The sequence below is a fragment of the Ixodes scapularis genome, unplaced genomic scaffold, assembly GCF_016920785.2.
Source record: "Ixodes scapularis isolate PalLabHiFi unplaced genomic scaffold, ASM1692078v2 PGA_scaffold10__122_contigs__length_95168666, whole genome shotgun sequence".
NCBI lineage: Eukaryota > Metazoa > Arthropoda > Arachnida > Ixodida > Ixodidae > Ixodes > Ixodes scapularis.
In genome coordinates this window covers 71,321,515-71,346,857 of record NW_024609836.1, presented here as the reverse complement: position 1 = coordinate 71,346,857, position 25,343 = coordinate 71,321,515, and the positions used below count along the sequence as shown (strand labels likewise).

General features: G+C 45.0%; 1 protein-coding gene across 1 annotated transcript in view; it reads right to left on the bottom strand.

Moving 5' to 3' along the window:
• Nucleotides 1–25,343, bottom strand: part of LOC8041513 (kinesin-like protein KIF13A) — a 93,260-nt gene that overhangs the window by 37,961 nt on the left and 29,956 nt on the right. Inside the window, exons 4-19 of the mRNA XM_029974132.4 lie at nucleotides 23,975–24,125; nucleotides 21,566–21,746; nucleotides 20,622–20,709; nucleotides 19,358–19,492; nucleotides 17,767–17,879; nucleotides 16,651–16,762; nucleotides 14,841–15,053; nucleotides 12,846–12,950; nucleotides 11,926–12,060; nucleotides 9,447–9,583; nucleotides 9,018–9,130; nucleotides 8,175–8,321; nucleotides 7,372–7,549; nucleotides 5,571–5,733; nucleotides 4,507–4,653; nucleotides 2,744–2,902 (exon numbers count right to left, since the gene is read on the bottom strand). Coding sequence (XP_029829992.3) covers nucleotides 2,744–2,902; nucleotides 4,507–4,653; nucleotides 5,571–5,733; nucleotides 7,372–7,549; nucleotides 8,175–8,321; nucleotides 9,018–9,130; nucleotides 9,447–9,583; nucleotides 11,926–12,060; nucleotides 12,846–12,950; nucleotides 14,841–15,053; nucleotides 16,651–16,762; nucleotides 17,767–17,879; nucleotides 19,358–19,492; nucleotides 20,622–20,709; nucleotides 21,566–21,746; nucleotides 23,975–24,125 — 2,277 coding nt within the window. The remainder of the gene's footprint in view (nucleotides 1–2,743; nucleotides 2,903–4,506; nucleotides 4,654–5,570; nucleotides 5,734–7,371; nucleotides 7,550–8,174; nucleotides 8,322–9,017; nucleotides 9,131–9,446; nucleotides 9,584–11,925; nucleotides 12,061–12,845; nucleotides 12,951–14,840; nucleotides 15,054–16,650; nucleotides 16,763–17,766; nucleotides 17,880–19,357; nucleotides 19,493–20,621; nucleotides 20,710–21,565; nucleotides 21,747–23,974; nucleotides 24,126–25,343) is intronic.

The window sequence follows — 25,343 nt, the reverse complement described above, 5'->3', positions numbered from 1 at the left end:
ATTCTGTCGCACAATGCCACTTTTTTTCGGACGCAGGACATGTGAGCCAGCTCTTCACGCAACATCTTGGGTGTATTCTTTTCGGAACTGATCATGGAAATTCACCACGGGCACTCAGTACTCATCTCCCAACTCCTCAATGTACAAAACAACTCATCTTGGAGTACAGAACAACGAGCGGAACAAACATAACTGCAAACGAATCGCACGGCGAAATGTTTCCGTACGCCGCATGTCGTCTGCTACAAAGAGGAGAAAAAAAAAAAATTGCACGGTCGGGTGTTGCCACGTGACTTCCGCCGCTCACTCTCTTCTCTCCGCTTCTCCGACCTCCGTCGGGTTTCGGTTTCGGTTTCGAGCAGTTGCGTCTTTTGGCTTTATTAAAAAAATATGCTACTCTGTTGCAAAATATTAATTGGGTAGTCCTCCGACACCATAATGAAGCGCCTGGCAAAAAATGAAAAAACAAAAATTTTGGTGGGTGTCAGTGTCCCTTAAAGGGGTTTTAAGGAACACGGTCATGAGCAGTAGCAAGTGCGTAAACCAGCCTTAAGCCATGGCAAAGGTTTGACATAATCTCGCAGAATTAATATTTCCTGCTATACTGGAGAAACAACCTGTGCTATTTACAGTACAAAACCAATATGCACACCACTTAAGCTTTTAATATATATATCAATAGCCAGTTAAAAGACATGCGCAAATATCTGTGTATGTGATTCAAGGCTGGTTGACACACATGCGTTTGACTTGTGTGGACCGTTCGTCGCCATTCCGCGACGCGGTATAGTGGCCGTGGTTCGGAACGCTCAGCCTGGTTGCTGCGAGCTCCAATTTGTTTGTGAAGCGTAGAAGAGTTGCCTGGCATGGGGGGGGGGGGGGGGGGGCTCTCCTCTTCACTTTTTCTCCTGGGGGGACCTTTATTCGTCCCCCCAACTCATCCAGGAACCTGGCTGATTTGGGTGAGGCTGACGCCCGCAGAGGAAGGAGGTCGACGCGCGTTCCCGACTTCGGGAACGGAGGGGCACCTCCCGCGGATGCAATAGAAATTGAACTTGCAGTGAAGGTTTTCCTTCGCTCGATCTGGACTGCAATTTCGGTACAGTGTCGATAGGGTGAGCCTTTAACCTGACCTCGTTGGCACGGGGGTCTTGGTACAGTGTGTCTTTTGGTGTTCTAATGAACACCATTGGACCCAGTCCTATTGTGGTATCTGCTCCTCCTGTTACAGCTTCGCTGTAAAAGGAGGAACATGTACCACAATGTGCCACATTGTGATTGCATGTAACTAGTCTGAAGGTTTTGCAGTATTTGCGAGATCGAATATGTGCCCTACTTTTGAGAAATGGTCGCTTATAACATCTGAGCCACCCATTGATGCATAACTACGAGCCAAACACTCCGTAGTATCCACAACATTGTTTACAAGGTCTTTAGGCCACTGCACCGCTTTATTGCATCAATGTCAAGATTGGGAGGGACCCCTCGGCTGCCATTCAGGACAGATAAATGTTCCAAAAGAGCAGTTAGTTCAAAAGACAAAGGACAAGTAGAAGACTGGACAGGACAAGCACTTTTCTACTCGTCCTCTACTTGTTTTCAAGTACTCCTTCTGTTTGTCCTTAGCCTTTTGCGTTAACTTCTTTTGTGATGTTTAACCGTTCAATCCTTACCCCTGCCCATTTCAATCTGGATGAGCCTCGTACCGGCGTGCGGTCGTGTATGATTACTATGCGGAGCACTTAAAGACCCCAGGCTAGCAGGTGCACTGCACTAGCTGAATTTCTCATCTACAGTGGCCAACAATGTTGCCATACTGCAGCAGACAAACTACCACTGTCTACACAACTAACAACATTTTTTTTTTATGTTTAATTAATTAGCTTAGTGGTTTTAAAATGGGGACTCACAGACCCTTTAGGGAACCCCTCGACTATCAAACAAACCGAGCAATAAAACATTTAAAATATTTTTACTGATACCGGCTAAACCAAGTCATATAACATGAATACCGGGCAAGCAACTACTCAAACTTTTGAGATAATTGCAAAAAAATGGGGGATGGGCACTTGCCCAGTCAGCAATTTTAGATATAAATGTACTATGCATATACTCTCAGATCTTACAAAGTTGGGAATGGGCAGATGACAAAAGTCAAAGTCATATTGGACGTTTTAGTGATTTATACAGCGTAAGGTCGGTCTGCCAGTAGGGGCGACACTGGTTTACACTGTAGATGAGCAATTTCGCCAGTGCAGTACAACCGCTAGCCTGGAGTCTTTAACGTGCTCACGCAGTAGTGATACACGACCGCACGCTAGTATGATGCTCATGGGCGTATGCATGGTGTTCTTTGGTATGTGCAGAATGAGTAGGAATGATTCTTCGTTTTTCCGAGCTTCAAATTTGGTTTGCACACATTTAGTTTTCTTCATTTACCAGTTTTTTTTTTCATTGTAATCAACCGATACCTACCTCCCTCCCCCCCCCCCCCCTGGTGGATGGGGTCCCCCCTCACTTCTGCCAATTTATATGGAGTCCCCCAAACATCAGTGGTTGAGAACCACTGAGTCAGGTTATCAACTTTTATATTGTTACAGGTAAGTATTTCTCAAAATTGAAAAGCCTTGAAGACCCCTGCCCAATTCCGATCTAACATAAATCCAATTGGCACCATTCCTTCCATCGAGGTTGCCATTGGCAGATTTATAAACAACGGCCCAATGGTCTGGGAGTTTCTCACCTCCCCTTGTTGACTGATGATGGGCACGTGGTAGCTGAGGCGCACGTTGTGGAACAGCGCCTCCAGGAACACGTTGGCCACCCCAATCAGGTTGTGGTTCTCCTGCGACTCGTAGAAGGGGTCCGACGCGGGCTGGGACACACCCTCCTCTTCCTCTTGCTGCGGGGAGGAAGAGGCGACGGGGATTCGGTTGAAGAACATCTTCACGACAGGAATCACTCGGTCCCGATACTTTCGCTAAGGCATTCGTACGTCCAGCCTGAACTGTGAATGCAATGATTCGCAGCAGAGCTGTCTCAAATGTGCTTTATTTTTTTATTGGTGCCAATAGCTACAATGCCGTCGATTGGAAAGACAGAGAAAAAACATTTACCGTTGAACGAGAACGTCTTCACGGCGGAAAGCATTCGCTCCGTTTACTTTCGCTCGGACATTCATACTTCTGGCATAAAACGTAAAATGTCGCTGTGAGGGCCACTTGGGTCTCAAATGATCTACCTGACAAGCGAGCAGGGAACTCTGGCAAGTGCTCCATTGCACGAAATGCTATCTATCGTGGCGACCCGGGCTTTTCGGGATTTTTTTTAGTTTCCTTCTGTCAAATTCAAAATTCTCGGAATGACGGCATTCGTCAGAGTTCAATTTTGTTAGGTTTCCAATTTTTAAAAACACGAATAAAAGAAATACCTGTGTAAAAATGCATAAAAAAAAATGAAAATAAATTTTCATTGTGAGCAATATTTAAAACAAAATCAGTGGGATTCTTCATTTTTTTATATAAAGACACTGCAGCAAACCCAGGAAGAGGGTCAAACACATATGGACTAACCTCATTGCCAAAACAGTGGCTAGCACAATCACGCATACCATATTTATTCGCATAATGAATGGACTCTTTTTCCCAAAAATTGACACATATTTGGGGAGTGCATTCATTATGCGGGGTCAAATTTTTGCATTTACATATTTTGCACAAATGTCATTTTACGTGGCAATATGACACGGCAGGGTACTGTGCGCGTCTCCACTGATGGAGGTGCACCCACGAGTGGTTGTGGGCACCCCATGGTAACCATGCTTTATAAATTGCTAACCTTTTTTAGGGCACCTCCAACATGCCTTTTTCGGAAGGAAAAGTGCACTATGAAGCTCACGTAGCACGGAGAGCGAAGCAAACGTTTTTAGGCCTAACAACTCTCACGATTTCACTGTCCGAAAGCGGATCACAGACGAAGGCGTGTTTGTTGACATTAACATAATATCCGATGGACGAAGCATGTCCGGGACTGGGCAATTCCTCAACCCCAGCTTTGTTAGGCGTGTGTGCCGCTCGGTTTCACCGTTGATCACTTCTGCAGCTACACACCTTCAGCCATTACGAGCACATGTACTGCTATGCTTGGCTTGGCTCGGCCTGGCCGCTCGGCGGAAAAAGAAAATTGGCTCATTGGGCTCGGTGGCCAGCCGAGTTGGACGCAGTTGGAGACTGGCGGAGACGAAAATTGGAGGTGCGTTTATTACGCGAGGAAATAAAGAAGTCCAAATATTGATGATCGTTGTGGGGGGTATGTTCATTATGCGAGCACGTTCATTATGGGGTAAATACGGCATTTAAATTGGCTTCGGTCAAAACCTGAAAGTATGGCACTACTGACCCATTGTCCCGACTGGCCCATCCTGTGACTAGACAGAGTGTAATCAAGCAGGGGTGACTCTGCAGTAAGTTATCCTGCACTGCAGTGAGTGGGGGCAGAGCGATTCACCTTGAGTGGCAACATCCTGTCCTTGCAGTCCTCGTACATCTCGCGCATGTCGATCACCTTGTTCTCCAGTTTCTCCATCGACCAGACCTGGCTACCGCGTCCCTTGCGCTTCACCAGGATGGCCGGCTCACTCACAAAGGCGCTGCGCTGTAGAGTGTAAAGAAGAGTGGCCGTCAATGCAAGAAAACAGCGTTAGCCATCAACATGGAATTGATAACAGTGTCGTTGATGGTACAGCAGTGGCATAGGCAGAAAGGGGTGCCAAAACCTCTCCCCCAAAATGATCCATCCAACACCTGAAAACCGTACCCGGCACAGTCCACATGCCATAACACTTGAGCACTCATCTTCAGCATGCAAAACACAAAACGCACAAGTGTAGGTACTTTGCTTCAAACTCTGAGAACTTGCCATAGTGTGATCACGACAGTGCGAACCTTCCCGTGCATGTGCGTCTGCTTTCCCACAGGACACGGAAAGGCCTATCATTGTCATTTACAAAAAGAGAGAAGCGAACCATGACACACCGATAAGGTTCTGGCTCGGAAATACGATTGGTGACGGGATTTGATTGCTATCAGTGTATTGCCATTTGCCGGCCCCTTTCCGTAAACAGCAGTGATTGGCTGTTACCGCCTGCACGTCTACCGCTCTGCGGTAGACGTGCAGGCCTTGTTCGCAAGAAGCTTGTACTAACCAAGGGACTTTTAGAGTAAAACCAACAAAACACTCCATTTTGTTTCGCTGTTTCAAGAAAGATCTGTCACTCCAATGCACATTGCTCGAACATGACTAGGGAAAGAATCACAATAATACAGTGATGATAATGATAGTCATCATCATCATCCGTTTATTTTCTGTGCTCACGAGCAGCAAATTTCTCCGAATTATGACGCACAGAAAATGAATTGGTGCGAGCGAGCTTATGAGAGTTTATCATTTCCTGGAAACACATTACAATGGTTTGCTGTTCCTCCTCCCAGTTTTGGGCATTTTAAAAGATATGGTTGAGAAAAAAGCGTTCCTCGGGGTCAAACGAAACCAGATGGCACGGTATAGCCGACCTTGCGGTTGGGGCTCAGGTTGGCGGCGGGTATCTGCAGGGTAACCTTGAACTCCGTCTGCTTGCCCATCTCGTCGGAGAGGAAGTTGGCCTCCCGAACCAGGGCGTTGGCACGCACAATGTCCTCCCGCAACTTGGCCAGGCTCTTCCTGAACAGCTCGTCCCTGTAACACGGGGACAAACGAAAGATCTGCAGTTGAGCCTATAACTGACCGGCTCCGGCACAAAGATATACGATGCGTCCTCGAAAAAAAAACTCAGTGTCTCTATCGCCGCGAAAATGAGCTACACATCGCCAAACGCTCAGTCTCTTTCCAAATGTAGCACTAGCGGTGGGGGACCAGATGCCAAAGTTTTCCTACTAACCGTCATCCAGGGATGGGCAGTATTTCAAATACAAGTATTTGAAATACATATTTTAAATACTTTGTGTATTTTGCATTTGTATTTAATTACAAATTGGGTAATGTATTTGATGTGTGTATTTAAATACTAAAACGTGGGTATTTCAAATACAATTTTAATTAAGTACAATTTTGTGGGCGAAAATACATCCCTGAAATTTATTGTCACAACTCATTTCGCTCATCCTAAGACGTGTCCAGAGCAGGAAGAAAACTATGTTCTGCACCGAATGCATTGTCTCTCAATCAAGCACAAGCGCTTAGTGACTTTGTGATTACGGTGCTAGTCCAGGGCAAGAATGGTGACGAAATCGACGTTCACAGGCAGACTGGCTAAATAAGTGCCTGTGACAACTTGTGATGCTTTCCAGCCTGATTTACATCCATATTTTTGCCTGGAACATTCTAAATGCGCGGGTCATCCCGATTTTCGTAACTGGTGAGGAATTGCAACAATAAGAAATTCTCTAGCTAGTGCTGCGCGTCTTGGTCGTCTCGGTTCTTTGTTGGTCTATACCAAAATGTAATCGACAAAACAAGCTGCTTGAAGCTCTGTACTTTTTTTGCCTATTACGTCCAAGCTGATTACATTTTTTGTGATTATATTTCTATTACATTGCTAGAGCCTCGCACACTAACTCCCGAGTGTGCAATGCAAAATTAAAATAAGATACCCAGAACCCCGTTGCAGGTGCCGTGAAGTCGCTGACGCAAATTTTGAGGAATGTATTTGGAAAAGTATTTGGAGGAGACCAAATACATTTGGTTGTATTTGTATCTTGTACTTAAATGCTTTTTTTGGAAATGTAATTAGATTTGTAATTAAATACATTTTTGACGAAGTATTTTGTATTTGTATTTCAATACATATTTGCATGTATTTTGTCCATCCCTGCCGTCATCTTATTAGGAAGATATAAGTGACTTTACAAAATTTTCAACGAGGTTCATCTCATCTCCATGTGTTCATGGGGTTCGTTGGTCGCCACTTCCTAATTGAAAAATTTCCAAGAATCACTAGCGACTTTCTAATTAAACAACAGCAAGCTCTCAAACTTTAACATCCCGCCTGGACTGCTAGCATGCGACTTGGACTAAGACCGGGTTTCCGACGACGCATAGTTAATTTTCGTGATGAAACAAAACAAAAAATTTGTAAATCGTTCAGCGGTCACCCTTTACTTTAATAGACCGTTTATCTGAAAATTTTCATCACCTACTTGACCCATTTGGATAACTAAAATTTCAGGTAAGAAAAGCAGGCTAAAGCCGCAGCCACGCCGCTAACACATCACGCAAAAACTAGCCTGCCTGTCTGAAGCGCTGAAAACCCTTGGACGAAGCAGAAACTCGCTCTAAGGGGCGTCGGACGGGCGGGTTGGACGTGAAGGTGCGTACCTCTCCTTGGCCCAGCGTTCCATGCGCGAGGCCACGCTGGGACTGGGCAGCCCCGAGGAGGCCTTGGCCCCGAGGGGGTCGAAGGGGGAGTACGGCGCGTAAGGAGTCGACGGGGACATCTGGTTGCGAAGCAGCTGCAACTGACGCTCGTACATCTGCCGCTGTTTCTCCAGGGCATCTGAAAACGACGAGAAACGTGGCGATGGAAAGACTGCCGCCCCAAGAAGACCTGCTTAGCTACCTTAGCTCCTCGAATGTAAGTGTAGGGATCTACGACGCATTCTACTACCACAAATAGGCACTGCCATTCCGGCGCGCGGCACGAACGAAGCTTAAGAGCGACGTCAAGAGACGCGGTAAAAGGGGCTATTGCACTCCCAATTGTCTCAGCACTGTCGTTGCTCGAGTCGGTCGTTCATTTACTCTGATTCAGTGTGGTCTTCTAGGGGCCCGTCGGTTCCTCCCATTGGGTCTGCACGGTGCCCGGGTGGGCTGTAGTTGGTCGTGCCTCGGCACCGCTTGTCCCCGAGACGCTTTGCTACGGATGGTTTCACACTTTCCTGCTCCTTCCGCCACGAAGCTGCCCTCAGTCTTAGCAGTAACTCGGACGATCTTTCCTTGTTCGAGTCCCCATTAACCCCAAGAATATGGCAGTAAGCTAATGTACTTTTATTAAAATGGTAATGTTGAACCCCAACACTTAAACCTGCAGACTGAGACAACGATCGTGGAGTTCTCGGAACCTAGAGGTGCAGCATAGGAAAGCAAAGTGTGGGATACTGGCTATGAAAAGGTGCACGCACTGTGCTTGTCCTCCTCATGCTGCTTCTCGAGGGAGTGCACGGCCGTCTGGATGGGGTCGTTGACCAGCTCCTTCATCATGATCTCCTCACGAGCAAACTCGTAGTCGATGGGCCGGTCCAGGGTTGGGGTCTCCAGAGCTGCTCCCGCTGAAATGACAGTAACACCTCTGTATCAGTTGTACTCCCTTTCAAGACAATGTCTATACACACTTTCACCTCAAGAATCGTAGTTAAAAAATCTTGGCTTCTCGCGGGCACTGCTAATTTTTTTCTTTATGCGGCAAATCAGGATGCTTCTACGCGCAGTTAAGATTAGTTACATGTCATTTTATTGGAGCGTATATGTTTCAAATAAAAAAAGCAAAGCTTTTCCTCCGACAACAAAATCTTGTAAGAACTGCTTTGTGCTGTGTACGAGCTATGCAAGAGGGATGGCTTTTTTTCTCAATGTGGAAACAAGTAAAAATGTTCAATATCGGGTAATGGGGTCTTCTATTTACTCGGACCCACTTTCTCGCAGAACGTAGAAGAGCTAGCCATCCCGATCGACGTAAAATCCCCAGCAAATGATGAGACCCAGAAAATACTTCGACCCAAAATGTAACGTGCCCTGAAATACCACGCACGAAACTTAGTGTTCCGGCGAAAGACGTGTTTTTGAGTGAAAAAGATTATCTTTGCAACATGAATCGCTAGGTGCCTTTGATGTATTACGATAGTTTTTTTTTCCGTGCGCTCCGCAGAAAAGTAGGCGTGCAGGTCCTTTTCAGCGAACCGCTTATCAATATATGAGTACTCAAGGTACACCAGCAAACTCATTGGGTCGAAAATGACAAAACCCACCGGTGAGTGTGCGGGGGCAGCTGATTCGGAAGAAGTGGTTGTTCCCCCAGAGCAGACGGTCGCCGTGGTGAAGCTGGGTTTTCTCCACAATGGGGGTCCCATTCACGCAGGTCCTGCGGGTTTTCAAATGATTCCGCTCTCATACCGTGCCTTTCGTTGTGCCCCGCAGCACCACCAAAGGCGGAAGAGTAAGATCATAGCCACGCAGAATGTTTCTTTCACTACGACCGAGCCTACTTCAGGTATGTCTGTAGGCCCACTCTTGGCCTAATGACAGCAGGGTGCGGCGAGTCCCGATAATATAATTATCAATCCGTAGCCAACGAGATTGCGGCATTCGCCGATAAGGACGCTGCAGAACGAATCATGAAGCGAGTACATAGCACCGACATTACAGTGATAAATAAAGTCGGAGAGGGTGCAGCCGACCTGGCTCCTTCGAGGGGCGTGATGTAGAGTTCCGAGTCCTCGATGGTGATGATGCAGTGCTCGGGCATGATGCCCAGGCCACTCAGCTGCACATCTTGTTCGTACGGGGCGTCGGGCCTGCCCACAAGCGTCCGCTCCTGCGACGCGCCAAGGTTACCCCTTTGAAACAATGGCAGAGCGTGGTCGAGAGACTATGGTGCGGTCTTACCTACGTTGAGCAAAAAAGACTGCACGAATGGCCTACGCAGCCTAAGCAGTTGCCTATGGGGGCAAGCTTTGAAAGGGGGAAGGGTTCACGAAATATTGCGGGAAGATTCCGGTGAGAATGTGAAGATGTAGACGCAGCGGCCTGGTGTACGAGAAGATAATCTTGGATTATAACAATTAAGCTATCTCGTACGAGAAGATAATCTCGAATTATAACAATTAATCTACCTATATTAGATAAGAGCACATATTATTTTATTTGTTTATGAAAAAGATGGAGCCAATGTTTCCACTTATATGTTCCTTGTCCGATTGTTTCTCCCTCGATAGATTGAAATGTTGGTGGTGTTGGTTTGCTGTCTGATGGAGAACCACCATGTAGATGTACGTAGAGCCCACAGGCATAACTACGTATTTGGAAAGAATAATTTGACTTTCCATTTCAATGAGCACGACTGTAGATTTCACGCACCTAATTTCCATAAAACGTTTTGAGCTTTGCCAGACCATAAAAGACTGCATTACTGTTTGATGGATTACATATTACCAAATGCCTCACATTACAGCAATTTTCATTTGACATATACGTAAACAATAGAAGATGTCAAAAAATGGTTCCGTGCGACGATTCCTTTTCATTTATACTCCTTACCCAACATTACTGAGCGGTTCGTACTTCACCCAACAGCTCCTTTTGAAAGTTGCCGGTCCTCAAAATCGGCTAGCCATTTGCAGGCAATGTTTTTACAGTGACGAGGAAACCAGTAATAATAATAAAAGCTTTTTACTACTGACCTTGCCATCTGTCCCCTATAAAGGAACAAGCTGAAATCTATTAACTGGTACCCTCGGCAGACCTAGATTTCCCATATCAAGCTTCTCATTCGAATTCCAGTCTGAGGACGCACCTCCTGAACCGTTTTTGCTGCAATCCCTTTTGCACGGCTGCTTTCGGGCCTCCCTTATCTGATATTGATGCGGCATTTCCAACTGTCGTAAACTATGATAACAGCCCCACAACACCTTCCTTCTTTTTGTCTAGCCCAGTAGTTCTCAAACGGGGGTTTCGCGGACCCAATGAGGTCTGCAAAGCCATTTTTGGGGTCCGCAAAGCCTCAACTCCAACCCACTTTTCCTGAAAAAAAAAAATGAAAAAAAAGAGAAGTGTTTTTTTTTTTGGCTAGGTGGTGCAATCTACTGCCCATTATAAGGAGTACAGGTGTTACAATTTATCCATTCATTCATCCTTTTACTTGATGCTTCTTACATCGAGGGGCGGATTTAGAGGGGGGGTCCGGATGTCCTGACCCCCCCCTTGATTTCTGCATGCATAAAATTTAGGGCGTGAAACGAGGGAGAGGGGGAGGGGGTTCCTAAACATATGGTACGCTGACCAACACCTAAACCCCCTCAGGAAATTCCTGCATCCGCCCCTGCTTACATCTCCTTGTGTTTATAACAGTAAAGAATGCCCTTGTTTGTTTCATTGCAATTACCTTCTTTTATAACCCCCCGCCCATTTCCCTTTCCCCACTGGCATGGGGTCCCCCAACCCTTTGGCGGGTCCCCAAGGGGTCTTCAACACATTCTTTAAGCCTAAGAGGGCAGCACAAAGAGTTGCCCACTTGAAGACGTCAATTGAGCCTGCAAGAGTGGCTGTCGTGTCTTGCGCGTGCCTTTTCTTAGTCTTCGTTCTTGGGCACTGTATTTTCGTCATGTTCAAGAGACATCACTTCAACGGGGTGGCTGGTATTTAAATTTAAAATGCAAAATCAAGTGGTGGTTGTTTTTTTCGTTTTGGAGTAAATTCCCAACGTTACCTAAGGGCTGCACTCTGAACATGCCTTCAAAATTAGGCTACAACACCAAATTTCTCCAAGGAGACTGAAAAATAGCGATCTCTTGATTCCATTTGTCTACTCACATTAACAGTGTAAAATTTTAATTTTACACTGCTAATTTTAGCTCTAATTTTAGCCAAAACCCCTATACGGTGGGAAACATAGATTTTTGATCGTATGGACAGCATTTACGGGCACTACCTAAAAATAAAAATATGCAAGTTTTGTGCCCGCAAAATAACTCCCGAAACCCACATTCTACACAGTTTCAGAATATTGAGCCCGGAAAAATAAAGTTGTTTACGACAGTTAAAAGCCGCTTTTAAGGCACCTTAAGAAATGCTACCGCAAGCTGAAATTTCACAATTTTCCCGGTCCCAAAAGCCAACTCCCTGCCCCACGGAGAGGTTGCTCGTGGGTGAGGAGCACACCTTCATGTAGTAGACGAGAAGTTCGTTGAGTGAGGGGTCGGCGTTGAGGTTGACCATGTAGTACTTGTCATTCTCCACCTTGATGCCCGAAGCCTGCACCGAGATGCCCATCTTCTCCAAAGCCTGCTGCCGCTCCTGCAAGGTAGAAGACAGAAGACCACGTGTGAGGATGCGTAAACACGCCAATTGGGGACCCACCCCGGGCGCCACGGCCTAACTCCCTCCCGAAGGAGGTTTGCTTCTCAAACAAAAGAGGACGTCTCCATCATTCGCATTTCGGAGCTGTTCACACATACACTGCAGCACTAAACGAGTTCAATGAACAAGACATTGCCTTTTGCACCATATCGACACTGTGCCAACGCTCTGCTGTGTGTGACCCTGCATTTTTCAGTGTACCACACACCGAATGCAACGCTAGCTAGGCACGGAGCCAGCATGAATGAAGCGCTGACTCTGCATTATCTCGGCGCTACGCTTCATGCGTGAATTGCCCTTAAAGGGGCAATGAATCAGGAGCAGGCTGTGGGCAACTGGATGATCCTTCTCTTCCTCATGGGACTGTGTCATTGTCTTGTCATTAGAACTTTTCTGCGATGCAACCGGAAAGTCATGAGCGGCTGTTGGTTGTAGGCGTCTTTTCTTTAGTATTTTGCTACTTACGAGGCTCTATTAGTCGGCTGTGGCGCATCTTTTGTTACAGCTCCAATACCGACTAAGATTATCCACAGCCAAGATATAATCCAGCTTTTGCTGGTTTTGGAAAGGGAGTTTTTTTCAACAGTGCCACACAGACCCCTTTGCTTTGCTTTGGTTAACACAGTTAACCAAAGCAAAGAATTCCAGTGAAGATTTCCACTAAATGAAAAACAAAAGAGGACCGATGGTTGATGGTTCGATAGTGTATAAGCTAGACATACCTGATGAATCTTCTCCGTCTTCCGTAGTTTCTCTTCCCACGTCTGCGAGATCTCTACCATCAGAGTCTCAGACTCTCGCAACCTCTCGCTGAGACCCTCCGGTGTCTGCAAAGAGTAAAAAAAAGCAGACGAGATTTCCGGTCAGTCTAGTCCTGTAACAAGCCTAGTAGACACGAGCAAACAAAGCGCTTATACGAACGACTGGACTGCACATTGTGATTCTTGATATGGCATACGCTGAAGACAACATGAATTTTTTGGTAGCTAATAATAATAATGATTGCGTTTATACAGCCAGATGTTGGTCAACCTTAATGGACCTTTAGGTGCATTAGCTGTAGGTGAGCAATTTAGCCAGTGCGGTACAACCGCTAGCCTGGGGTCTTTAACGTGCACCACGCAGTAGTGATACACGACCGCATGCCGGTATGATGCTCGTCCAGATTGAAACCGGCAGGGGTAGGGTTCGAACCCAGGATCCCCAAGTTTTGCAGAGCGTACTTTTGCTCCACGAGCTCTGAGCTGCGGTGCGCTAACACACTTGGCCACCAATCCCTGATGTAGTAACTTAGTTTCCATTAATTAAGGTAAATAACTATTACAAGAATGTTGATTGCAAGGGTATGTAGCCCTTCCGTTGTCATCAGTGACCAGATTCAATGATTCCACAGTTGCGAAATTTCGCTCCTCTAAAGCGATACTTTCGCAAATTGCTGAAATGTTAAGCCTGCAAACACACAGTTGCTTACAATAGTCAATCAACAATGTTGCTTTTCTCGCACACCTGGGTACAACATATCTTACTTTTCATTTTTACTTTAACAAAAGACGAAACTGTTGTACTAGTTTAGCTACTCACTAGTTGTACTAGTGAGTAGCTTTAAGTTTTTTTATGCAGAATAATAGCATTGTGCAAATATGGAAATTTTAATATAGTAGTTCTGAATAATACGAAATTCGATATTCGTTTCGAGATAAACTGCGATATTCATATTTTTCGAAGTGTTGATCGCAACAGGTTAGCCCCGTTGAGCGCGCTTCTTACCGAGCACTGGTGAACTGCAGGGAAGCAACACCTGCAAAGCTCGCTTCTGCAGGTGTGGCTTTTCTGCAGTGCACCGGTGCTTGGTAAAAAGCGCACTCAATGGGGCAAACCCGCAGCGGTCAACACTTCGAAAAATATGAATATCACGGCCACGTGATCAACGAAAAAAGTGTCTGTTTTATTTTAAAAAGAAAGGGAAGCTTCATGAATGTTGATACCTATATCGCAGTAAAGCTTTACAAATTAAATTTAAAATTAATTTCAAAATCATGTATGATACCCTGACAATCGTATGAGATTGAACAAAAGATATTTGCATATAGCAAGAATATTTATAAATTCCCTTGATTTGGTACACCTGGCCATCTCTATAGGTTTAATTTTATGTCAAATGTGTTCTTTCTTGCCATCCCAATGTAGGGAATGGACTTTTGGGAACAACAGTCAATAAATATAGTTACCCTAGTAGAACAAAATACACTTAGCTTAGAAATTGACAAATGGAAGCTTGGTAACATCCCTTGCAAGTTCAGTGGAGTTGCCCTTTAAGCATGTTGCAGTAGTGAAAGGCTTAGAGAAACTATTCAATATTTGGTTAGAAAATATTCGTCCATATCATTGTTTGCTTAGAATATGTTTTGAACTCAAAATCTTATTTGCACATGATTAAGAATTCATAACAAAATTAGGCAACAAAAATATATTTTTTTTATACTTACAGTCAAGACGATGAGCATAACTACAATGAATGCCAGAAAATGCACGGCACACAAACACCTTTCCATCAGCCAACTTTTAACGCACAATTTTAAAATCTGTTAGATCGAGAGAAGAAAATAATAACCAGGGAAGCCATGCGACGAAACCACAAGCTCCCAGGAAGAGAGCATGACACGGGAAAGAGACACAGCTCTTTTCGGCTAAGAGGGAAATGAAAACAGGACTCGTACCGTGGCATGCTTGAGCTGCCCACGCAGCATTTCCACCTCTTCACGAAGCTCCCGGATGATGCGTGCGTTGGGGTCTTCGTTGACCACAGCGTGGTTGATGATGCGCTTGGCACGGTCTGCGTAGCGCAGTGTTGACAGCGTCTCCTCGTAGTTGTCTGCAGCGGGGCTGATGGCCGCCACCATGACCGTGCGGCTGTTGCCGCCGAGGTTGTCCTTCGACGAAGCGAAAAAGTGTCATGAACACGGCTGTCATCGAAGACCGAGACTGCTCGTTCTCAAAAAAAGACAATCTCAGCTGGTGTGCCCGGACACGTATTACAGTATAGACCACTTACAACGTAACCGCTTATAGTGCAGGACCGGGTATAATGCGGCTTTTTTAAACCACCGGTTCGCCTCCCATAAAGCTCCATGTATTTACATACCGCTTAAAATGCAGGCGCGCGAAGGGAAATACCGGTTATAGTGCGGTTTTTGGAACAGTGCGCCGACTGACCGGAGCAGCGAGCACGCTTCCCTGTGCGACACTAGATAACAGCGCGAGCCGCAAGCAGCATTCGCGGGGCGAGGAGGTTGCTCGAAGAAACGAGGAGAAGCGAAGAGAGAGGCTTCAGTTGCCATAGCGACGAAGGGACGCACACACGTGTCGTTCACGTGCGTGCGTCCCTCCGCTGCGTTGGAAACAAACAACCGCAACGACAGACCAATCGCAAGTCAAGGAGAACTGTTCGCGCGCGTTGCATGCCGGTCGCGGGCCGGCTGCTTCTATCCGCAAACATGGCGTCGGTCATGATCGTCGACGTAGACGGCGTGGTTGCGGTGGTTCTAGCCATCGTAGCGTGGCAGAAGCTCATCATTCCGCGTAAAAGCGCTATCCGTGACTGTGAATTTTCGTCGTGTGTCACTATGATAACCCAGCACATACTAGAAGGGAAGATCCACCTACTCGTGCGGCGATGTTGTGGCGGCACTCTCAAGATGGCAGAAACGCCCGTGTCGTCGTGTTTGTTTACTTCGACTACAGTGGTGCTTTCTAAGCATTTGTGTTTTCGAAGATCGCCCGGATTTCTTATTTGGAGCATTTCATGCTCGTACTCAAGTTGAAGGTATGCATCTTCAACCTTCAAGGGAAGGTTGAAGATGCAAATTTTCACGCGTTTTCATCGCCGGAGAAAAGTGATTAGGGTTAGCAATCCTGAACGCTCGCAACGTCCGTCCGCAACCCGCGACGCCGTTAAAAGGCTGCGCCAGGCAAAAGTCACTCGTTTCTTTCAAAATGTGTAACACACTTGAGAGAGAAGTGTACTAGTTTGGTGAAATAAAGACTTTCCTCAAACTAAGCTTTATTTTTCATCTAACATAAATAAATTCTTTTACAATGGTTAAGTTGTCTCATGGCATGTATTTTGGCCTGAAAAATTGATGTTTTGGTTATAACGCGGTACCGCTTATAGTGCAGATTTTCGCGACTCCCGCGACATACGTTATATGCGGTCTACACTGTACTTTGAGGGACACACCTTTTCAACCAGTTATCCGCTTAAAACCCAACAAATGGTTAGATTTTCCCACCAGGGAAACGCAGTTTTTTGTGAAGACAACTGGCTGCATTACCGTATTCTTCGTTACAACATTTTCTGGCGCTCCAGCTTGGAAGCCAGCCCTAAGGCACATTCTGTGTCAAAAAGATTCCTAGGCCATGTCTCCCAATTAAGGCGGGGAAAAAACATTAGAAGTCTCTTACTTGCTGCCGAGGCTACCTCATTTCTGAGACAGAAGAAGTAATGGGTAGAGAAGAAGGTAAGGTTACCCTCAGAAGCCAGGTGAGCACGGAGTCCCGATAAGGGACGAAGGCGTCCTTGGCCTTGCCCGAGGATTGGTCGGCCAGCTTGGAGATGACCAGCCCTAGCGTTGTGAGGGACCTGCAAAATCATGAGCCATTCCACTCTGTGCAGGTGGATGACAAGCGAAGCTGTTTAGCACACCACACAGACGTGACACAGAATATTTTCTGATCCATTCTCTGCCCCGTGATGTTCGTCATCTTGTCTGGTTTGCAGCACGCTTGGTGTTTTGTGCACAATCTTAATCAGCTTCCGAACCGGCTTCTAGCACTGGATATTCTTGATGAAGATGAAGTTGAAGATCATTAAGATGATATAGATGAAGACGACAAAGAAGTCATCATGCTTCCTTGAATATGAACGTAGAGGAAGCATGTCAAACCAACCAGCTCAGCTCCAGGCCGTAACAAACATTACTCATCATTCTAGGCAGCAAACATTGTTCAATAGGCCAGGCGTGAGACCCCAGACTCACTTACAACTGGCAGCGATGGCTGTCGCGACATCCGTTCTGGACACGCTCCTACTGACCGGCCACTGATCCAACAGGTGGTGCACAACTTTACAAAAACTTGCCTGCGTGTCTTAAAAAGAAAGCCTACATTGTTACGTACGGCTAAACAGTTCAAACGCCAGCATGAGCAATTATGAACATCAAGCCGTTTCTTTGGCAAGACGTTGTGCCCTAGCACGAATGAAAGCTTTCCATTCCTATGCAGGTTCCTAATTCTCAGCCCTCACCCACAACAATCGGTACCGCGACTCCTCCTGACCCTACTAGTGCAGTCGCCGACACGAGGAGAAAGGCAGGAGAGGAGTTTCGGTTGTCCCGCTTCCAGTGCAAGCTTCCTACCTTTGATGACGCTTCAACATCTCACGAGTTTCGGGCATGCACGTGCAGCCAAAGTACGGCAGAAAGCAGCGAGCATGTGCCGGAAACCGGGCGTCCGAAAGAGACGCTGTTCTCGTCCAGTTGGCTACTAGAGTCGGAACTTAGCGGAAACTAAATATTGCTTCAAAAATCAATGGACAAATTTCTACTTTCAAGCACAGGGGCACGTTAGGTTATGACAGACGCTCACTTATTGATGTTGGAGCCTTCCTTGAGGCGTTCCCCGATGGCCCCCGTTTTGACGGCCCTCTCGCTGCCCGCCAAGTCCACCAGGCTCATTTTGGACACCTTCTCGCCAGTCACCTGAAAGCCAGTATGCGGCACGCATCAGAAAGAGGGATGCGAGGTTGTTTTCAACTGCTGCGTAATCATTAGTAGAAAAAGGAGATGCTTAAAGGGGCACTCAAGGGGATTCCGAGATCGTTAAACATCCAATCGCAGATCGTGGCACGCATCTTTTTCTGCGCCTTGGAGCAGACGTGAAAGGGTGCTGTCGGACGGCATTTTCAGACAATATTTGCTGACAAAAAGTTAGGGTGCAAACAAGCTGGTGAAGGTTTAACATTTTGGACAAAACTCAGAGACTGGGGGTAAAAAGGACAACACAACACAAAGCGTCAAGTCTTAGTGTTGTGTTGTCCTTTTTCCCCCCCCAGTCTCGGAGTTTTGTCCAAAATGTTAATAATTGCTGTATTACATCTCCTACGCCTACAGATTTGATGTTTTTGTCAAAATAAAGTGCACAATGCACCCAAAAAGAGCAATAATAGTAACATTCAGAGTCTCCACGCAATTAACTATTTTCATTGGTCAAATTTTATGGAGGTGGTAGGACCTGAGGATGGGCACCCCAAGAGAAAATACGGCACGTGTATTTCTACTGCTGTAAGTTCCAGAACTGGTCATTTCTACTGAATATAAAGCCCAACAGGCAATACACCATCAAAAACAGGCTTCTACAAAAAGTACTTGAGTGTCCCTTTTACCGCTTGGCTACTAATCACAAGTGTCACTCGTTTGCCCCATCACCATTCCAAGAGCACCACGCGGAGAAGAACTCCTGAATGATCACATCAGATAGTTAGGAATCAATAGTGAGAGCAACAAGCAACACCTAGAGGCAAAATGAATGTTTCATTTAATAATCGTGTTAACTGCCTATTTTAAATCAGATTTTTCATGGTATACTTTATGAAAACAAAGTTAGCCTTCAACAGAGATGTACAGACCTTAGAAACAAAGGTATGAAACTAAGATACTAAAAGCAATTACGCAGCAAAAATAGGGTGCTGTCTGTTTCTCAGCAGCTTCAAGCAAAGTTTCATAACAGAAAGGATGACTTTGTATAAAAAAAAATAAATAAACGCCAAGAAAACATTCATGAGAAAGCACGGAAAGTGTAAAAGTTGGATCAGCATACCGGCTCCAATTCCAGCCAGACTCACAAACCAACATGACAAAGAAGTAAAACTGCTTCAATAAATGAGTTCTTACACCCTCAACAAAAAAATGCTTAAATTGGAGGCGTACTGCCATATGATGAACATGATGGCAAACCCTGGGGTGGAAAAGAGTAAAAACAGTAAGAGAGACGGAAAAGAAGGGGAACAGACAATGTCTCAATCTTACACCTAATCTAGCACATTAACCCTGTTCTTGTAACTGAGCTAACCAATGATACCACTCAGTGACCAAAACATAATATGTAAAAACAAGTTGAGGAAATGATAGCATAACAGCAAAAAGGTGCTGAACAAAGTAAAAAAAAGCAGAGAACTGACCCCCGACTGCTTGTCGGTAATTGAGCAGGTCAAGGTGATGTTGAAGACGGCGTGCGAGCGACTCGATTCGCTGTTCATGTTGGTGGCCGCCACGGTACGGGACTTGTTGCCCTCCGTCATGAGGTTGTTGATCTCCTGCGGATCAAGACACCAACATGTCAATCCAAGGTAGCATCAACTAGACAAACTTAAGCTAGAGAAGCTTAAGTTTGTCTTAAGCTCAAAAAGGATAGCATGCCAACTCTGCCTGCCCACAGGAAAGCATTCCTATCATGTTGGTATTAAAAGTTTTCAAAACTTTTCGATCTCCAGATGAGTGAGATCCAAAGATCTCTTTCCTCTTTCATCTCCACATTTTTATAAAATAATGTTTTTAACTGTGTACACAGTTTAAAAACGTTCAAACTTTGTCACACCGACCAAGGAGGAAGCTAGGGGCATTTAACTGATAGTCGCGGATTAACACATGGCTCGGCTGTACCTAAACTTTGCTTCAATCATAGCAAACGCTACGCAATGATATTTCGAGGGATATACCGTAGGTCGCCATTTTTTACATTGAAAAACCCTAGCTGTGGAGGGCTGACCCACAAAAGAGTCAATTTACAATCGTACAAATATGATATACAAATATATATAGTAGTAGGGATGGCTAAGAGAATAAGTAGGGTGTTTTCAGGAGGCCAAGGGGTACTCCCTCAGATCCCTAGCAGCATAGCGTGAGAACTTACGACTCAGAGCGTGCCAATCATCAATCTCAATCAACATCTAATGCGGAGCGCAAATTCGTCTGCTTCTTTTGCACGGGTTGTGGTGACATCAGAATTCCAATCTCTGATTGGCTCTGATTGAAGGATAGTGGGTAGACCTCAAAGCAGCTTGCTTTGAGGTCTACCCACTACCCTTTAATCAGAGCCAGTCAGAGCACGACGTTCTGATGTCAACACAACCCCTGCAAATGAAGCAGACGATCCAATACTATTGTTTTGCTATGATGCTGTTTCTTTAGAGAGCAGCAAGGTGTTCCCAATTTATCGGTAGACAAAACCAAATGCTGTTGTTTGCTACCATGATCATCCATTAAATGTTTCAGAAGTTACTCGAGGAATTCGAGTGCCCTGGTAAGTTACACGAATAAAAGGAAAGCAACATCAAGGACAAAGACAGACTAATTCATCCCGTCTCATCTTCGTCCTTTATGTCTTCTTATTCCTTCGGAAGTTAAATTCAGCATTTGTATAAACTATAAAGTAACCAGACTTGCCTCATACGAAGAGACGGCCAGTGTCGAGAGACCATCCACATATGGACCGAGGATGTTGTGCTCTCGAACCTTCAGGTGTTGTTTGCCACTGCAAATATACACAAGACCTGCGTTGTTAATTTCGGAAGCTACGCAACAGATAATGGGGAGAGAAGCTTGCTAACAGTAAAAAATTACCGTTCGCTACATGCCGTTAGCAGTTATTAGCAAATGCTCTTAGCTTTTCCAGAGCACTTAATCGGGGTCTTGACTTTACGTTTGTAGCCCCAGAATACACCATTGCTAGGTAGCAGCCCCTCCACCCCGAAACAAAATATAAAAAGAATGATCGTTTTATTATATACAGGATGTAAAATAGTGTTGAATAAAATAAAATCGAACACCACTATTATTTAAACAAAGCAAGTGCAATGGCCTCGAAGAAGAAAAAAAAGCTAAATTCAACATGGATGGGACTAGCGACCATATCTTTAAAAAAATAGGCGAGAAAGAAATGAAATCAGAAATTTTTGTAATCGTATGCGAAGAAGTGTAAGTGACGACTGTTACTGCACAAAGTAACACCCACTTTTATGCACATCCACTCCTCATTTAATCGATCACACACAACACAGCCTCGTGGTCACTAAGTATGTGGGAAGGGGAACATACACACAACTAAATGTCCTTGCCTAAGACTAAATAGAGATGGTTACCCTTCAGCTATAGCTGTAGGTATAACCGTAAAAGCGGGATGTTTTGCTCCAACTTGAGGCAGGCACCAACACTATCGGGCGCGCAGGTACGCCCGCCATCTCTCGGCCAAGGGACAAACTATTCTGGTTGCAGGCGGAAACGTGATTTAATGACCAGACAGATTTATCCACCTAGCGCAATGATGCTACCGCGAATGCAGCTAGGAAGTCGCTGTAACAGTTCCGCCATAGGAACAAAATAGCACTTACCCTCGGGGATCGAGGAGGTCGTGGACGCGTTCGTTGTATATCTCCATGTAGGACACTTCCACCTTGTAGCTCATGCAGGGGTCTGCCGCGCAAGCGATGCGCTCGAAGAGTGAGTCACACAGCCGTGGGATCACCCCCTTGTTGTCCACCGTGCCCATCATGGTGAAGCTCTTGCCGGACCCTGGTGGTCGCAACATATGACATCACCAAACAACCAGTGTGCCTTTGTGTGCCATTTCTTTATACTCTCGCTCTTGAGTGGGCAGGTCGGCATGCTTGTCTATGAAAGTGCTGGCTATGGCCAGTGCATTCCTGCTAACGTGATGTTGCACAATCTTTAGTTTGGTTTCTGCGTCGGTGCATGCTGTTGAAACTTGATGGTGCCAGCTAGGTCAAGACACTTTCAACTTTAACTAAAAAAAAGCTTCCTTTTTGGTTAGGTAACAACTGGGCTTGAGCTTTACAAACGTTTGGGACTTTTGCCATGAGAATGTGTATCAATTTAGCTTTTATTAATGTGACCTGTGCTAACGGTACATCAAATGGAGGCTGGACTCCTAGTGCAACAAATAACCTCTTATACATGAATCAAATATTTAATTGAGTAACCACACTTTACAGCATCAATAAAAAGAGATAATCTTCCCGATTGAAATAAATACGCAAAAACATTTCCAAACTTCACCCTGACATAACACCGAAAATTGTGCACCACACTTAATGCAACCAATGAAAGCTCCAAACAGTTTGCATCATTTTCAAAAATAGCCTAAGAACAGATTTGGTTTCGGGAACATTCAGGTACCATGCAACTACCGACAGAGAGCAGTCGTCCCCTTAAAGCACACAAAAAAAAAAAAAAAGAATTCTGCGTTCTAAAATTTTTTTGCTTTAGTTTTGAACTAAAAGATTATGAAGACTGTGTTGAGGTTCGATATTCAAGAGCTCTGATGAGCGAAGGTGAGGTAAACATTGTCCATTGTGTGAGAGTGAAGCCTTGACGGGCGGCGACTCCCGCTCCGCATGACCGCTCATGCGTACAGACATGCAGCAAATGTTACATGTCCACGGTTGGAACTTACACAATGCTGCACGCAATCTGGTTCACCGGTATAAAACGACCCACTGAAACTTCACACACGGCATACGCTTCTGGGAAGAGATTATCATGCAACCTAATGTCGGAAACTTGCCCCATGTTCTATGTATCGCATTGTCCTATGTTTTTCTTGTGCACTACAAGAGGTTATCTCAGAAATGTGCCAAAGATGAAAAGGATTGCAATGCATGGCCGGGTGAAGCATGGAAATGATCTACCGGGCAAGCTGGTGAATCCTTTCCTTAAAACTCGAGCTAAGAAAAAAAAAAGACATAATGACCGGCACGCGCACAAGCTATAATGCAGGGCTAACTAATTTATTGCAAACCGTTGTTTACAAGCACTTGTCGCTCCCCTGACTCAGCCAAATCGGTAGCAAAACGCTACCACGAATAAAAGTCACACAAGCAAGACCCAACTAAAAAAGAAAAAAAAATTAAAGAAAAAAAAAAAACTTAAGATTATTTTGCAGTGTGTTTTCCAGACAACATGGATGTTTTATTTGGAATGTAAATTTTTTCACCATAATTAGGTGGAAATAAGTTCAAACAACAAGTTCTTCATATATTTCATGCATATTTCTCGCACCCTGTGCTTGAAATAATTCTGAGTTCAGATTCCAAAGAAATTTTAAAAAATCAGAAAATCACTTGCTGATAAATTTTACGTCAATTCGGATTTCTCTGGAAAACTCAGAATTTCTAGGTCACAACGACAAAATAAAAAGAAAGAAAGATGGTGCTTTACAAATAAACTTCTTAGGAGCACAGTGTCAGTGGTACTGAGGAGATGCCACTTCAGTTTACTTTGAAATCTCGAACTACTGACAAAAGGAGTTTTCCTTTTAGCTCGACAAATGTTCCTACAAGACAGCAAAGCTAGGGTATTTTAGCTATTTATTTTGCTCTTAAATTTTTAAAACTTGGGAACACAGTAAATTAACTCAAAATTTCCGAGAATTGGGAATCTAACAAAAATAAACTCCAAGAAACCCCGAATTTTCAGCGAAAAGTAGACTCCGAAAAACACACTCCGAATTTCACGAGAAATAAACTCCGAAAGCCTAGTTATAATCGGTTATTTCTCATAGATGGTGCATAGATTTGATCTCGATTACACTCAATCGCAGATGTGTGATTATTTAAAATATACAGTGAAACAGATGGGACGGAAAAAAGGAGACAAACAACCGCCGACAAGATGTGTGAACAAGCCTTAAATGCCAATAATACCAGAGAAGGCAATCCCGAGATCAAATCTCAGGGAAAAAAAAAAAGGGAAAAAAGTGAGATAGGATGAAAAGTGCTCACCGGTCTGTCCGTAGGCAAAAATGCAGGCGTTGTATCCCTGGAAAGCATTGTCCAGGATGTCTGTTCCCAGAGCCGTGTATACCGTCTCCTGGTCGGCAAAGTGCGGGTCCCCTTCGTCGAAGGACCAGAAGCAATGGTCGAAGGCAAATGTCTGTAAACAAAAAAATAAGGGTGAGACGCCTGTTTGAGCGAGAACTCGGAACATCCGGCATTTGTACTGAAGCAGACCCATTCCTAACCTCTCTTGGGAAGGTGATTATCAGGGAATCTACCTACTACTGTCAACAAGGTCTTGTAAATAGGAAGGTCACAATATAGTACATTTCCACACTCATGTGCCCAAAAGCGCCTTTTGTCATTCGTAATCATAATGCATATTGGCTGCACCGCCGGCTTTACACCAGCAAGCACCCTGGGCAGACTCTGGCCGTGGCACCCCTCCCCCCCCCACCCTTTTTTTATACGCCGCTTATCTGCTAAGTACGACATCATGCTAGTAAACATGCGAGCATAGAAAGCCCAATAGGAGCGTTTTATCAGACGAGAACTGCACTCCAAAAACAAAGTGTCGGATAGCCGTGTTCAAATAAATCAAAAAGCTAAAAGAATTCAAAAGGGAGACGCGGCAACGTCCCCCTTTTGACGGCGCCCTGAGCGATCGCTCAGATCGCCCACCCCTAGGCCTGGCCCTCGGCTGCACAGTGGCTGCTCCATCAATAAGTGTGTATCGTAAAATGCCTGCTAATTTAGGGGCCAAGTTTCCCAGGGAAATGTTATTGCGATCACTGATACTGTGAGCAGAGGCGCGACTTCAAGCCAAATGTGAGTGGCTTGGTCTACAATATGAATGGCAAATATGTTTGACAGCATAACTCTCACAAAATACGCAGCATGTTCAAACCATCAAATATTCCCTAAGAGTTGAAACCTAATCTCCCCTTACAAATGAGTCTCAATCTAGTGAGCTCAAGTATCTTCTCAAAGGTGTAGCTCAGCGATCACATTTCCCTGCTGAAATTGCAGAGTGCAACATTACCTCTTAAACAATCATCATGTTTTTCTATGATAACCAGGGGGCAATCATGTATAATGTCTTACAGAAATAGCTATGCACTTTAACCTTTTAACAGAGAGTACTGACCGCTCATATATATTTTAGGCAAAAGCTAGGGCTTGCACACTATGCATAGGCACCTACACTTTTTGGTCGATGTTGCAGAGTAAAAATTGAAGGAAAAAAGAATACACAAGCACACCCCTTGGGAGGCTTGGGTATGCTATAATCCAGTACTGGAAAATGCAACCACACTTTTTCAAAGTGTACTCAGTGAACTTGAGGTATTAATGAGCAGCCTCCTAAATTTAAAGA